Raw genomic sequence first — 16,503 nt, forward strand, 5'->3', positions numbered from 1 at the left:
AAATACTTTCTTTAAATAAAAACTGAAAACATAAAAAAATAAATAAAAACAACGCACTGTCCCTCCTTCACCAATTTATTATAATAAAAGGTCCCACGCAGGTCCGATCTAGTCAATCGTTCCCTCGACGTTCCCCAAATCCACCTCACGCTGTGCTCAGCAAGCCCTGACGACTGTGAAGAACAATAACATTACTGACATCATCACTCATCAGACATGTCATCTGATGACAAAAAACATGTCATCTGATCTTCTACCACCTGCATGTTATAAAATATGGGAGTTTTAAGGGGACTTTGATGTTGTGACTGTAGGGACATGATGAGATGTGTGAAAATCTGCTGGAACTTTTCCCTCAAATTCACAGTAACATCTGCATGTGTAACAATCAAATATTCTTGCTGGTTCTCTCTGAGGTGACTTCCTGCCAAAAAGCAACATCATAACCTAAGATACATACCTTTTCTTTTAGGACATTTAAAGTTGTTATAAAAACTGTACCAGAAATAGGCAACACATGTATAGTACAGACCAAAAGTTTGGACACACCTTCTCATTTAAAGATTTTTCTGTATTTTCATGACTGTGAAAATTGTACATTCACACTGAAGGCATCAAAACTATGAATTAACACATGTAGAATTATATACTTAACAAAAAAGTGTGAAACAATTGAAATTATATTCTAGGTTCTTCAAAGTAGCCACCTTTTGCTTTGATGACTGCTTTGCACACTCTTGGCATTCTCTTGATGAGCTTCAAGAGGTAGTCACCGGGAAAGGTTTTCACTTCAAAGGTGTGCCCTCTCAGGTTTAATAAGTGGGATTCCTTGCCTTATAAATGGTGTTGATACCATCAGTTGTGTTGTGCAGAAGTCTGGTGGATACACAGCTGATAATCCTAATGAATAGACTGTTAGAATTTGTATTATGGCAAGAAAAAAGCAGCTAAGTAAAGAAAAATGAGTGGCCATCATTACTTTAAGAAATGAAGGTCAGTCAGTTTGAAAAATTGGGCAAACTTTGAAAGTGTCCCCAAGTGCAGTAGCAAAAACCATCAAGCGCTACAAAGAAACTGGCTCACATGAGGATCGCCCCAGGAAAGGAAGACCAAGAGTCACCTCTGCTTCTGAGGATAAGTTTATCCGAGTCACCAACCTCAGAAATCACAGGTTAACAGCAGCTCAGATTAGAGACCAGGTCAATGCTACACAGAGTTCTAGCAGTAGACACATCTCTACAATAACTGTTAAGAGGAGACTTTGTGCAGCAGGCCTTCATGGTAAAATAGCTGCTAGGAAACCACTGCTAAGGACAGGCAACAAGCAGAGGAGACTTGTTTGGGCTAAAGAACACAAGGAATGGACATTAGACCAGTGGAAATCTGTGCTTTGGTCTGATGAGTCCAAATTTAAGATCTTTAGTTCCAACCACCGTGTCTTTGTGCGATGCAGAAAAGGGGAACGAACGGACTCTACATGCCTGGTTCCCACCGTGAAGCATGGAGGAGGAGGTGTGATGGTGTGAGGGTGCTTTGCTGGTGACACCGTTGGGGATTTATTCGAAATTGAAGGCATACTGAACCAGCATGGCTACCACAGCATCTTGCAGCGGCATGCTATTCCATCCGGTTTGTGTTTAGTTGGACCATCATTTATTTTTCAACAGGACAATGACTCCAAACACCCCTCCAGGCTGTGTAAGGGCTATTTGACCAAGAAGGAGAGTGATGGGGTGCTACGCCTGATGACCTGGCCTCCACAGTCACCAGACCTGAACCCAATCGAGATGGTTTGGGGTGAGCTGGACTGCAGAGTGAAGGCAAAAGGGCCAACAAGTGCTAAGCATCTCTGGGAACTCCTTCAAGATTGTTGGAAGATGATTCCCGGTGACTACCTCTTGAAGGTCATCAAGAGAATGCCAAGAGTGTGCAAAGCGTGTGCAAAGTAAAAGGTGGCTACTTTGAAGAACCTAGAATATAAGACATAATTTCAGTTGTTTAACTCTTTTTTGTTAAGTATATAATTCCACATGTGTTAATTCATAGTTTTGATGCCTTCAGTGTGAATGTACAATTTTCATAGTCATGAAAATACAGAAAAATCTTTAAATGAGAAGGTGTGTCCAAACTTTTGGTCTGTACTGTACATATGCATTGACAGGACCCTGGCAGGAAAGTGTTTTGGAATTAAAATAAGCTGCACTATCACTGATCATTTTAAGGGAACGTGTCACCTCGGAAAATGCTGTATCTGTAGGTAAATAGTGTTACAATGCTTCCCTGCTGCCTTAATGAAAGGTCTCCCAGAAGCCGCTGGTTGTAAGTCATATGGGCGTGTAGAGAGCGGCTATAGTCACCGGTTGGCTGTAAGCACTCCACAGCCCTTTGATGGACAGCTTGCGCTGCACAGATGTGCTGCGTCACAAGCTTTCAGTCAAAGTGCCACTCAGTTTAGTATGAGCATTGAGTATAGCGGCTCTGTGCACACCCTTATGACTCATAGTACAGTGAGCATTGCTGTGAGTTTTGTCTGTAGTCGCTGCTTCAATATCCCCATGACTAAGGGCCGGTGGCTCTCGGGAAGGAATACATTGATTTTCTTCTAGTATTCACACTTTTAGTAAGGTGACTAAACAGAATTGTAGCACTATTAACCTGCAGATAATCCTTATATTTGCAGGTAAGCAGCTCTTTCTGCAGTGATATGCTCCCTTTAAAGTAATAGTATGTAAATATGTGAAAGAGGGACTTTTGGGGCCTCCTAAATCTTCAAGTCTTGTGTGCAATGTAGTTGACAAGATGATTACAGAGGCAGAGAGTGGTTACCTTTGAATTGACGGTTGCACACCCACATATGTTGTGTAGGATGGGCATGTTGCAGATTTCAGCAGAATAATTCAGCCCTGGGAGGATAAACTGTTTTACTTGGGTAAAACAGCAGCCATTATCTTCACCAGCACAACATCAAGGATTAAAGGAAAATTACATTACAGAATGCTGTAGATAAGCCCATGATGCTGGTGGCTTTAATTTATAGGCCATTTTTAGGGTGACAGATTCCCTTTAACATGTCACTCTCCGCAAGGAGAAACGATATGAGCATTAGTCTACAGCTATTGTTAACACTCCATGAAGACATGCTGTGTTCATGAATAGCTCCTCAAAGACCATAGAATCTCAGTAAGGCAGGCAGCCTACAACCACTTTGACACAACCTGCCTTAAAGTGAATTTCTGTGGAAGTTGAGTTCCCTATCCCTGGTTAAGGATTGTAACATGTGTGAAAGAACATAAATTGCCCCTCTTACATGTAGCAAGGTAAAATTTCCTCTAATCATATGCATTTCAGCTTTAAAAGTGAGGGATCAATTAATTAGTGAAGAATGTTCTCCAAGCAGTAATGAGTAGTCCGCGAGTAAGTCTTGGCCAACACCACCACTCATTACCATAGCCTGTGTTATCAAGATAAACAAATACAGAAGTTTAGCTCTAATTTTTAATAACAGAGCTTTGTATTGTTAGACCTGTCACGAGCGCAGAGTTCTTACAAACTTTTTTGCAGGTTAATTTGACAATCAGTTGAGAGTGCACTTTTCATTATTCTTGGAATGTGCTTAGGTTGCAGATCTGTGCGCACAGTGTCAGGCATTAGTCACAGTGTTGTAACACATTTATGAGCTTGTGCCATAGCGGCCCCCTTGATGTAATACATTATAATCATTTTGTTAGCATTGTAAATCTTGAACAATTAAATAATGGCTGGGAGTGCGGTTAGTCATCTATCTAAACCTTCCGCCTGTAAATCTGTTTATGAGTAGAATCTCTTGTTTCCTAGTAGAACACAGAAACAATTAATTTATTCTGTATTGACTTTTCTAATGAATATGAATGAGCTATATTGTCCAATTTAAAGCACCAAGATACAAATTTATGTATAATCATGCAACGCAGCTCAAACAGAGTAAGAAAAATCTATTAATTGGTGAGAAATGTGGTTTATGCTGTAGAGGCGGAGTGCTGGGTTATTTTTGGAAATCCTACTGAAGTGAATGAAGATGATATGTCGTGGGTGGCCACTTCTCCATTTACAGAGGCACATGACAGGTCACTGTTCCTGAAATAACGGATTCCATAGGTGCGACCTCTATTTAACAAAAATTCATGCTATACCCTATAACCTGTATTCTACGACTGTCTCTGTTTACATAGTGATGATATAAACAAACCTAAGATAGAATCAAAATGAGCATATACTCTGGAGCAAGTAAGGAAACAGTTATAGTACATATAACTAATATATAATACTTAGTAAACACTGTTTTCGATCAAAAAAGCACAAAATACATCTCATCGCAATGAGGTGTACCCCAATCGGCACAGTCCTACTCTCTAATATTAAAACCTTGCCTTGTGTAAGACAACCTCAATGTAGATGGGGGCAGAGCAGGACTGGGACCCTACTAGTTCAGACAGTTGCCCATGGGAAACTATATAGATTAAATGGATATCTAAAAAAAAAAACGAGAAGCCACACCCGTTTGTGCAAAGTACAAAAAACTACATCAAACCCAAAGAAATGAGCCAGTGAATAAGTTGATGTACATGCAAACCACAGGAGCATGTTCACATTGTGGCCATTTAGCAGACAAAACCTAAGATACAAACAAAATGTGCAAACATCCTGTAGTAAGTAAATAGTAATAATACATATCAATAACGTAGGGTACTTAGTAAATACTCTTTTTAACCAAGAAAGCATAAAAACCATCCCACCATGACAAGGTGTACCCCAATTGGGATGGTCCTATCCTCTAATTTTAAAGCCTCAACTTGCGTCAAAAAACCTCAATGTAAACGGGGTAGAGCAGATCGGGGCCATTTTTTTTTTTTATAGCAATTATATACCATAACAATACTTGATTGACCAAAGCATTTACTTTCCCTATATATTTAGATCTCCACTGTGACCAGAGGATGGCATGGTACATCTTTGCTTTCGCTCTTAATTAAAGTGTTGTATTGTTTTGTGTTTGCAGCTTTAATGGAGATCTATTTTTATGATAACAGACTGCAAACAAACCCTTTCCAAGTATTCCTATTTTCTTCCTAAATTACATTTGTTAGGTTTGCAAGAATTAGGGGCAGATAGATGGCACATTGACTGCAGTATCAGACTACACTGAGATTGTTTGTAGTCTGTATCTATGGCGACATATGGTTTTGCCTAGCAACTATTGGCACAAATCAAAAGATTTTTAAAGATATTATAACTATAAAACCCCATGTTCATATTCCTCTTATTAAAGGGATTGTCGGGTATGAGTCAATATGCAAGTTCCTTTATTCCTCTCCTTAAATACATTGGAAATATAAGAAATTGTATTGTGATAAACAGTTGCCTTTCTTTCTGAACATCACGTTTGCCATATGCAAAATTGGTCAACACAAACTATGGTATAAGGCTTTTCTAGTGGTTTAATAGATCATTGGAAATCTAAAAAATCATAAAGGATAAAGAAGAGTGAGCACTTAAAATTAATGATTTGCTTTATGAGGCTGAATCAATTTTTACAGCCAATTAACAGTGATGGTTTGTTTTGAATTGCACGCATTTCTATATTGTGCTGGTGAAACAGCAGAAGCTCAGTAATAAAACCAATTCACTGGAATTTTAACCTTATAATACCTGGCAAATTGTAGGAGCTAATGACCCGACATTTGTAGCCATTTCTTTTATACTGGTTAAACAGCTGAAACTTGAGGGACATTTCACATGCGGTTCGTGGGTCAAAAAATGTTATGCGAGAATTCTATACAGCTTCATGTGTATTGCAAAAATGTAGGTATATACTGCAGAAACAACTTTGTTAAAATGATTTCCAAAACAAATCAGCTTCAGTCAATTTTTTTAAGATATAAAATTGAGCACAGAGAAACAGAATGTATGTTTGCATCCACTATTCTCTGTCGTTTCATTTGTCATAATGTTGCCTAATTTGGGGAATTATTTTAGGGTTTTACACACTGGGTGACTGGGATCATTAATGTTTTTTGAAAGTTGATCAAATCAGTTTATCTTAGCTTGAAGCGAGAGCTTCACACGTAGAGGTCGCTGCGGCCAAAGTGCCACTGGGATGACTGCTACGCATGGCACTACACTAACTGCAACAATTCAAGATATTGTTCTAGGTGGTGCCAGATCACAGATAGGGACTCCTCGTGGTCAGACTGCAGAACAGCTATCCTGAATGAGAACAGTGGTAGGATCAAGTGGTTGGAGGTGGTTCTTCTAAAGAGAGGTGGAGAATAAAAGTCCTGACTTTCCTCATATGTTGTGGACTTGGTTTAAACTGCCTATATTTTAGGATAGATGGAGTAAATACTCCAAGAATATGGAGAAAACCCTCAATGTTGCTAGTGTCCACAGACCACTACCAGCCTAAAACCGTATTGTGGAAGAGTGTAAAGGAACGGTGACCTTAGACTGTGCTAGCTTGCCAATATCTGCAACCACAATTGTGCTAAGTTGGATCCACTTTGTAGGGACAATTAATTGTTCCTGTTGTTGCTAGTAATCTTCTACTGTAAGCTTATTGTGAGCTTCAGTAAAAGATTGTTTCCACTTTCTTTTAGCTACTGCCAAGCTTTGTGCCTCTACTTTGATGCATAACCATCAAGCTCTGTACTAAGACTCTGTTGAATAACCACCAATACTGTGTGTAACCACCAAACTTAGCTGTTACTGTATATTTCATTGATTGAAATATTCTTTTGTCAGCATATCAAGTATAATACTTACAAGTTTCCTGTGAGAAGAAAATCTCTGCCAGTGTCCCCATAAAAACACTCCTTCCTGTATGTTTCTATAAGAGTGAGCAGTATAGGTTCAAGCTCATGGACATCCTCCAAAGAAACATATCCTGATACGTCTCCATTGAATATCACAAGATAACTCAGTTATTTTTGTGAACATATCACTATGTGGTCATATCAAAATAGGATGCCCCACAAGACTTTCTTACAACTGTATATGAAAATGTAGATCCAGAAGTGTAATTGTTCCCTAAAGCAAAGTCCTTAAAGTTTCCTCCTATCTACTCTGTGACATTTATAATATTGGTGTCTTCTGGCATGCAGAGGTACTTTTCGACTTTTCTAGCACAATGGTTTGGGTGCTATTGCAAACTGTGGACCACCTATAACCTCATTGTAGGAAATAATGGTTACATTTATACTTTTATAGTTGTTATATTCTTTACCTTCTTAGCAGAACTTTTTGGACTGTTAATGATAAAATATGGTCACCAAAAGATCCCAGTTTTAAAATGATTTTTCCTTCATTACATGGTTCTAAATATAACATCATTTAATTAACTAAAGTTAGAAATCTAAGACGTAAAGTTGGTAGAAAAAGAAAAAATAAAGTGGGAAAATGCTCTATGTGAAATGTACAGTAGGTTAATGTATGTCAACATCGTCAATAGTTAAATATACATAGAGCTTTTACCAGGACGATACCAAGTGAAAAACCATTAAGAAGGTCTTATAACCTGTAAAGAATGTCAGCACTACAAAGCAGAAATTTACTATATAGCAATATATTTACAGAAAAGGAAACTTTTAGAGACTTCACATTTTACATTGCTACAGGACCTTTGTCAAATCCTCATTGGCATAACAAGGTCAGGAAATGTTCTAGTCTTAAAATAATCTTAGGTCATTTGACATTTTTTCAGATCTAAGAGTAGAAAACTGCAGACGTAGGAATAACGAATGTCATTTGGGAAAGTAAGATGTCCATTTTAATGTGGGTAATGTCTATCAAAGTCTTACACTTCGATATCAAGTTCTCAAAAAGAAAATGAATAGTCTTTTTTAAAAAGTTGGTGGAGACAGTCTTTAGAGCCCCATTTCAGGGATTTTTTTATTTTCCCATTTGTTAGCCATCTTGTGTGTAAGTGTCCGGAAGGTAGCAACGTACTCACTGGTCGCCATCTTCTCGAAGTTTCAGCTCCAACAGCATATGACCACATCTATAATCTTCCAGATCACTGTGAGGAGTGGCGGTTACTCAATCAATGTCAGTCTATAAGACTTTTGAGCCTTGCATAAACTTGTGTAGAGAAAATTCCAAAAGTGACTTCTGCTTCTTACAGTGATCATAGCAGGTCAGAAATGCTACAGAAACCAGGAAAAGACAGCAACCAATGTGTTTGTTGCTACTTTGATGACACTTACACACATGATAGGTAAGTAAGGGGCAAATAAAAAAAAAATGACGTGGACCTTTGAAGGGGTTAACCGAAACTATAATATTGATGGCCTATCCTTAGGATAGGTTATCAATTTTTGATCAGTGTGACACCCGTCACCCCTGCCTATAAGCTGATCCCAGTGTAGACATCAGCCGGGACTGCTTAGTTACGGAGCTGCACATCACAGCTCTGTCAACCATGTAGTGGCCATGGTCAGAAATTGCACATCTGCCATCTATTGATTTAAAAATAGGGCAGATATGCAATATCCATCTGTGACTATTGTTGGTAGACGGAGGAGCTCCACAACTGAGCAGTTCCGACCACCGCCAACACCAGGAACAGCAGATCGGTGAGGGTGCCAGGTGTCACACCCACACTATCAGACTTTGATTACCTATCCTAACGAAAGGTCATCAATGTTAAAGTCCTCGTTAGGCCTATGCATGGAAATTATGCATGTGAATAGAACAGATACATTCTATTAAGTACAGAACCTTTTTCTTGCAACTTGTATGCAGCTGATTTGGTCCTTTTCGCCTTCATCAGTGCATGATATGGAAACCTTGACTATGTGAAGTTGGACTTGGGAAGACCGACTACTGGGTATAGATCGAGTTTTCATGGGTTAAACAGTTCATTTTGAATACATGGTATTTTAATATAAAATTGTATATGTGTATTCATGTATTTATTGATTTGTTAATTTATTTATTCCTTTATATTACAGTCAAAGACATATGCCTGTAACAGCCAGGGGGATGCTGTTTGCTTCACTGTGGATTTTCTATCCGGATTTACCTGTTTTGACAGTAAATCAAAGGTAAAACTATGCAGGATAATTCTTATTGAATAATACTGTTCAACCGCTACTAATTCTTTTATTAGAAAATGCATATCTCCAGAGATCAATAATGTAAGTAGCTTGAGCTTAATTATTGTGAAGTTTATTGCATCATGTTTGATTTCCAATGCGCTGATGTTCTGTTCTATTAATATCATAATGCAAATCGATAAAGATGCTTACTAATCTGTAATGGATGTGAAATACATCTAAAAGGTATTTGTCCCATCTCAACATTATATTTTAGAATAGTCACCCTAACTGCTCAGTGATTAGTACTGTTGCGTTGCAACTCTGGGGTCCCGGGTCCAAATCCCACCAAGGACAAGATCTGCAAGGAGTTTGTATGTTCTCTCAGTGTTTTCTCCAATTTCCTCTGATGCTCCTAAGGCATAATGATAGGGGATGTAGATTGTGGGTCCCAATGGGGACAGGAAGATAATGTGTAAAACACTGCATAATATATGATAGCGCTATGTAATCAAACTATAATTTATTATAATAACTGAAAGGATCTGGGATTCAACTTCCTTAAATCCCCCTGATGAGCTGCTTTAATGGAGATGCACAGGGAAATGTTGTATTTCATGGACTTTACTGAAATGAATGGGAGAATAATCTCTACTGCATGCTTGTGTTTCGTCCACATGAGCGGGAGTCGCTCTTTGTGCCAGCTCTTTCATCTCTTTTTATGCCTTATAGGCTGTTTTTTCAGCATTTTCAGTACTTTAGAGGAGCGTTGGTCCATGCTAGGAACACTAAAGGGTGGTTTACCAAAAACATTACATTGGAGTGGAGGCATTTGCCTCATTCACAAAGTTTTACTGAATTGTTTCTTTCCAGGTGTGAAGTACTCACCAAATTGTCGTCATTTTCTACTAACTTTTGCTAATTTCTGTCCAAGATTCCCTATATCTAAATGACCAATCCGATAGAATAAAGTAATTATTTGACACAATCATTTACTTCAAAGAGTGCAAGTGACCGTGGATTATCTCATTGGGTCCATTTTGCAAATGACACATCAGAGTTGATCAGAGTGTGATCATAGTGTGTGATCTGATTCATTCAGATGAGCAGAAGACGGAGAGAAAAAATTCTCCATCTTCTCCATTTTGTCAATCCGTGAAAATCGGACTACAGTCAGATGTCATCCGAGTCATTGACTTGCATGGCTGAATGCAATCCGAATATTCGATCACGCTAGGACATGCTGCAATTTTTCCCTTTGACAAGTTCTGTCCAAGAAAAAAATCTAACATGTGCACGGCACCATAGAATAATATTGGTACTTTTTACAGAGCTCCTGTGTATAACGTCACTGGTGATCCCTGTATTACCTGTACACTGACACTATATACAGAGCTCCTGTGTATAATGTCACTGGTGATCCCTGTATTACCTGTACACTGACACTATATACAGAGCTCCTGTGTATAATGTCACCAGTGATCACTGTATTACCTGTACACAGCTCTCCAGCGACCACACAGTGACGCTGCAGCGATCGGCATCGTTGTCGATATCGCTGCAGCGTCGCTTAATGTGATGGTACCTTTAGTGTGAATGGCGGTAAGTGTGACTTGTGATTCAGTGAAGAGGTATTTGGAAAGCCTTTAACAAATTCCTGTGTGAATTGGTGTGAGTTGCTGAATTGGGAGTAGCTATATTCACAAGGTGTTAACTTAGGGTGGGGGCTCATAATTAAGGGGTTATAAGGGGCAGCTGTTTGGGACTCAAGTCCTTTTTGGTAGAGCATTGAACAGCAAGGTGGATTGTTGCTGAAGGGAAAAAAAAATGTTTAAATCTTCAGCTTAGCGAGTGTGAGCGAGCTGAGTGTGACCTGAGAGTAAGTGTGAACGGCAGTAAGTGTGACTTGTGATTCAGTGACTTTGGAATCAGGGAGTTTCCAAGGGAGGAATTGCTGTCTGTAATTTATTAATACTTTGTATTTATTTTTATTTAACGTTTCTGTCTGGTGCAATCCCCATTAGGAAATGTGCTCCACTATTGTTAATGCCATCCAGTGCACATCTTGCCACATGTATGCAGTCCTTGATCAGCCGGTCGAGGGTGCATACTGCTGTGCGAGATGTGAGCACATTGTGCATTTGGAAACCCATATTCTGGATCTAAATGTGCAGCTGGCAACACTGAGATCCATAGACAATATGGAGAGGAGTCTTCTGCTCACTGAGCAGACGCTCAATGGGATAGATGAGGGGGGGATGGTAGGATGGAGCTACAGGACAGTGAAGTAGGTAGCTGGGTGACATTCAGAAAACGGGGTAGAGGGAAGAGTGCCAGGGAGGCTAGTCCTGATCTGACACACCCCAATAAGTTTGCTAAGTTGGCGGATGAGGGGGGTGCCAGTACAGGGGTAGCACTGCTGCAGCCAGGCATGCCCTCAGAAATCCAGAGGAGTGACTGCTCCAGTAAGGAGGGAAATAGGAGAGCAGTACAGGCCAGACAGGTGCTGGTAGTGGGGGACTCAATTATTAGGGGAACAGATAGGGCAATCTGTCAGAAAGACAGGGATCGTCGGACGGTGTGCTGCCTACCTGGTGCTCGAGTCCAACACATCGCTGATCGGGTTGACAGATTACTGGTAGGGGCTGGTGAGGACCCAGCGGTCATGGTGCACATTGGCACAAATGACAAAGTTAGAGGTAGGTGGACGGTCCTTAAAGATGATTTCAGGGAATTAGGCTGCAAGCTGAAAGCAAGGACCTCCAACGTGGTATTTTCCGAAATACTGCATGTACCACGTGCCACGCCAGAGAGGCAACGGGAGATTAGGGAGGGTAATAAGTGGCTCAAGAATTGGTGTAGGAAGGAGGGGTTTGGGTTCCTGCAGAACTTGGCTGACTTCTCAGTGGGCTACAGGCTCTACGCTAGGGACGGGCTGCATCTCAATGGGGAAGGTGCAGCTGTGCTGGGGGAGAAAATGGCTAGAAGGTTGGAGGAGTGTTTAAACTAGGGATTGGGGGCGAGGGTATTCAATTTATAGGAGGGGAAGATAGAGCAGCTAGAGACCTGGGCACAAATAAGGAAGTTGGGGGTGGCGGTGGCATGGGGGGTGGGGTTAGAACAGTTAATAATTTAAGAAAGAATAGAGGTACAGAGAGGAACATCAAGTGCATGTATACTAATACCAGAAGCCTCGCCAACAAAATAGACGAATTAGAATTAATGTTGTTGGAGCATAATTATGACATGGTGGGGATATCTGAAACATGGCTGGATGAGAGCCATGACTGGGCTGTTAACTTGCAGGGCTATAGCCTTTTCAGAAATGACCGTACAGATAAACGAGGGGGAGGTGAGTGTCTGTATGTAAAATCGTCCTTAAAACCCATCCGGCGTGATAATATAGGTGAATTTAATGAAAATGTAGAGTCCCTGTGGGTGGAGATAAGGGGAGGGGGAAAAAATAATAAATTACTGATAGGGGTTTGTAATAAATCTCCAAAAGTAATGGAAGCAATGGAGAATATCCTCGTAAAGCAAATAGATGAAGCAGCGACTCAAAGAGAAGTCATTATTATGGGGGACTTCAACTACCCTGAAATAGATTGGGGAACAGAAACCTGCATTTCCAGCAAAGGTAATCGGTTTTTGACAACTATGAGAGACAATTACCTTTCACAACTGGTTCAGGACCCAACAAGAAGGGGGGCACTGCTAGACCTAATATTAACCAACAGGTCAGACCGCATAGCAAATATAAGGGTTGGGGGTCACTTGGGGAATAGTGATCACAAAATAATAAGTTTTCGTGTATCCTTTAATAAGATGTGTAGTAGAGGGGTGACAAGGACACTAAACTTCAGGAGGGAAAATTTCCAACGGATGAGAGATGATCTTGGTGCAATTAACTGGGATGATATCCTGAGACATAAAAATACACAAAGAAAATGGGAGATGTTTATTAGCATCCTGGATAGGACCTGTGCACAGTATATACCTTATGGGAATAAACATACTAGAAATAGGAGGAAACCAATATGGCTAAATAGAGCTGTAAGGGACGCAATAAGTGACAAAAAGAAAGCATTTAGAGAATTAAAGGAAGTAGATAGTGATGAGGCATTAAATAAAAACAGAAAATTAAATAAATTCTGTAAAAAGCAAATCAAGGCAGCAAAAATTGAGACAGCGAGACTCATTGCCAGAGAGAGTAAAAATAATCCCAAAATATTCTTTAACTACATAAATAGTAAGAAACTAAAAAATAAAAGTGTTGGCCCCCTTAAAAATAGTCTGGGTGAAATGGTGGATGAGGATGAGGAAAAAGCCAATATGCTAAATGACTTTTTTTCATCAGTATTTACACAAGAAAATCCCATGGCAGACAATATGATCAGTGATAACAAAAATTCCCCATTAAATGTCACCTGCCTAACCCAGCAGGAAGTACGGCGGCGTCTAAAAATCACTAAAATTGACAAATCTCCGGGCCCGGATGGGATACACCCCCGAGTACTGCAGGAATTAAGTACAGTCATTGATAGACCATTATTTTTAATCTTTAAAGAGTCCATAATAACAGGGTCTGTACCACAGGACTGGCGTATAGCAAATGTGGTGCCAATATTTAAAAAGGGGACAAAAACTGAACTCGGAAATTATAGGTCAGTAAGCTTAACCTCTACTGTGGGTAAAATCCTGGAGGGTTTTCTAAGGGATGTTATACTGGAGTATCTGAAGAGGAATAACCTCATGACCCAGTATCAACACGGGTTTACTAGGAACCGTTCATGTCAGACTAATTTGATCAGCTTCTATGAAGAGGTAAGTTCCGGACTGGACCAAGGGAACCCAGTAGATGTAGTGTATATGGACTTTTCAAAAGCTTTTGATATGGTGCTACACAAAAGGTTGATACATAAAATGAGAATAATGGGGATAGGGGAAAATATATGTAAGTGGGTTGAGACCTGGCTCAGGGATAGGAAACAAAGTGTGGTTATTAATGGAGCACACTCGGACTGGGTCACGGTTAGCAGTGGGGTACCACAGGGGTCAGTATTGGGCCCTCTTCTTTTTAACATATTTATTAATGACCTTGTAGGGGGCATTCAGAGTAGAATTTCAATATTTGCAGATGACACTAAACTCTGCAGGGTAATCAATACAGGGGAGGACAATTTTATATTACAGGATGATTTATGTAAGCTAGAAGCTTGGGCTGATAAATGGCAAATGAGCTTTAATGGGGATAAATGTAAGGTCATGCACTTGGGTAGAAGTAATAAGATGTATAATTATGTGCTTAATTCTAAAACTCTGGGCAAAACCGTCAATGAAAAAGACCTGGGTGTATGGGTGGATGACAAACTCATATTCAGTGGCCAGTGTCAGGCAGCTGCTACAAAGGCAAATAAAATAATGGGATGCATTAAAAGAGGCATAGATGCTCATGAGGAGAACATAATTTTACCTCTATACAAGTCACTAGTTCGACCACACTTAGAATACTGTGCACAGTTCTGGTCTCCGGTGTATAAGAAAGACATAGCTGAACTAGAGCGGGTGCAGAGAAGAGCGACCAAGGTTATTAGAGGACTGGGGGGTCTGCAATACCAAGATAGGTTATTACACTTGGGGCTGTTTAGTTTGGAAAAACGAAGACTAAGGGGTGATCTTATTTTAATGTATAAATATATGAGGGGACAGTACAAAGACCTTTCTGATGATCTTTTTAATCATAGACCTGAGACGGGGACAAGGGGGCACCCTCTACGTATGGAGGAAAGAAGGTTGAAGCATAATAACAGACGCGGATTCTTTACTGTAAGAGCAGTGAGACTATAGAACTCTCTGCCATATGATGTTGTAAAGAGTGATTCGTTAGTTAAATTTAAGAGGGGACTGGATGCCTTTCTTGAAAAGTATAATGTGACAGGGTATATATATTAGATTCCTTGATAGGGCGTTGATCCAGGGAACTAGTCTGATTGCCGTATGTGGAGTCGGGAAGGAATTTTTTTCCCCAATGTGGAGCTTACTCTTTGCCACATGGGGTTTTTTGCCTTCCTCTGGATCAACATGTTAGGGCATGTTAGGTTAGGCTATGGGTTGAACTAGATGGACTTAAAGTCTTCCTTCAACCTTAATAACTATGTAACTATGTAACTATGTATTGTAGTATTCAGTCACTATGTGGTGGTAATATGTGGTCTGGTCATGTGTCATGAATCCCCAATGGCTAGGGATAGCACAGGACAAGCAAAGTATAACAAATATCGGACGAGCTCTAGGGTGATGGAACCTGGGCTGACCGCTGCCCTACGCCTGACAAACGCAACTAGAGATAGCCAGGGAGCGTTCCTACGTTGGTTCTAGACGCCACGCACCAGCCTAAGAGCTAACTAGTACTGCAGAGAAAACAAGACCTCACTTGCCTCCAGAGGAATTAACCCCAAAGGTATAGTTGCCCCCCACATGTATTGACGGTGAAATGAGAGGAAGGCACACACATAGAGATGATGTATATAGCTTTAGCAAATAGAGGCCCGCTGAAAACTAGAAAGCAGAATGATACAAAAGGGGACTGAGTGGTCAGCAAAAAACCCTAATCAAAAAAACCATCCTGAGATTACAAGAACCCATGTGCCAACTCATGGCACATGGGGAGAACCTCAGTCCACTAGAGCAACCAGCTAGCATAGAGACATTCTAAGCAAGCTGGACCAAAAACCAAACAACTGAAAATCAGCACTTAGCTTATCCTGAAAGATCTGGGAGCAGGTAGGCAGGAACCAAACAGAGCACATCTGAACACATTGAAAGCCGGCAAGGGAAATGACAGAAAGGCCAGGTAAAATAGGAAACACCCAGCCTCTGATGGACAGGTGGAAACAAAAGGCCGCAACCCACCAAAGTCACCCAGTACCAGCAGTAACCACCAGAGGGAGCCCACCAACAGAATCCACAACAGTACCCCCCCCTTGAGGAGGGGTCACCGAACCCTCACGAGAACCCCCAGGGCGATCAGGGTGAGCTCTATGGAAGGCGCGGACCAAATCAGTCGCGTGAACATCGGAGGCGACCACCCAGGAATTATCCTACTGACCATAACCCTTCCACTTAACCAAATACTGGAGTTTGCGTCTGGAAACACGAGAATCCAAGATCTTTTCAACAACATACTCCAATTCTCCCTCCACCAGCACCGGAGCAGGAGGCTCGACCGAAGGAACAACGGGCACCTCATACCTCCGCAACAATGACCGATGGAACACATTATGAATAGCAAACGATGCTGGGAGATCCAAACGAAAAGATACAGGGTTAAGAATCTCCGAGATCCTATAAGGACCGATGAACCGAGGCTTGAACTTAGGAGAAGAGACCTTCATAGGGACAAAACGAGAAGACAACCACACCAAGTCCCCAACAA

General features: G+C 40.6%; 1 protein-coding gene across 1 annotated transcript in view; it reads left to right on the forward strand.

Annotated features, from left to right (window-relative positions):
* Positions 1-16,503, forward strand: part of SNTG2 (syntrophin gamma 2) — a 778,898-nt gene that overhangs the window by 716,287 nt on the left and 46,108 nt on the right. The window contains exon 15 of the mRNA XM_077291344.1: positions 8,985-9,077. Within this exon, the coding sequence (XP_077147459.1) occupies positions 8,985-9,077 (93 nt within the window). The remainder of the gene's footprint in view (positions 1-8,984; positions 9,078-16,503) is intronic.

This window comes from Ranitomeya variabilis, chromosome 2 (genome assembly GCF_051348905.1).
Source record: "Ranitomeya variabilis isolate aRanVar5 chromosome 2, aRanVar5.hap1, whole genome shotgun sequence".
NCBI lineage: Eukaryota > Metazoa > Chordata > Amphibia > Anura > Dendrobatidae > Ranitomeya > Ranitomeya variabilis.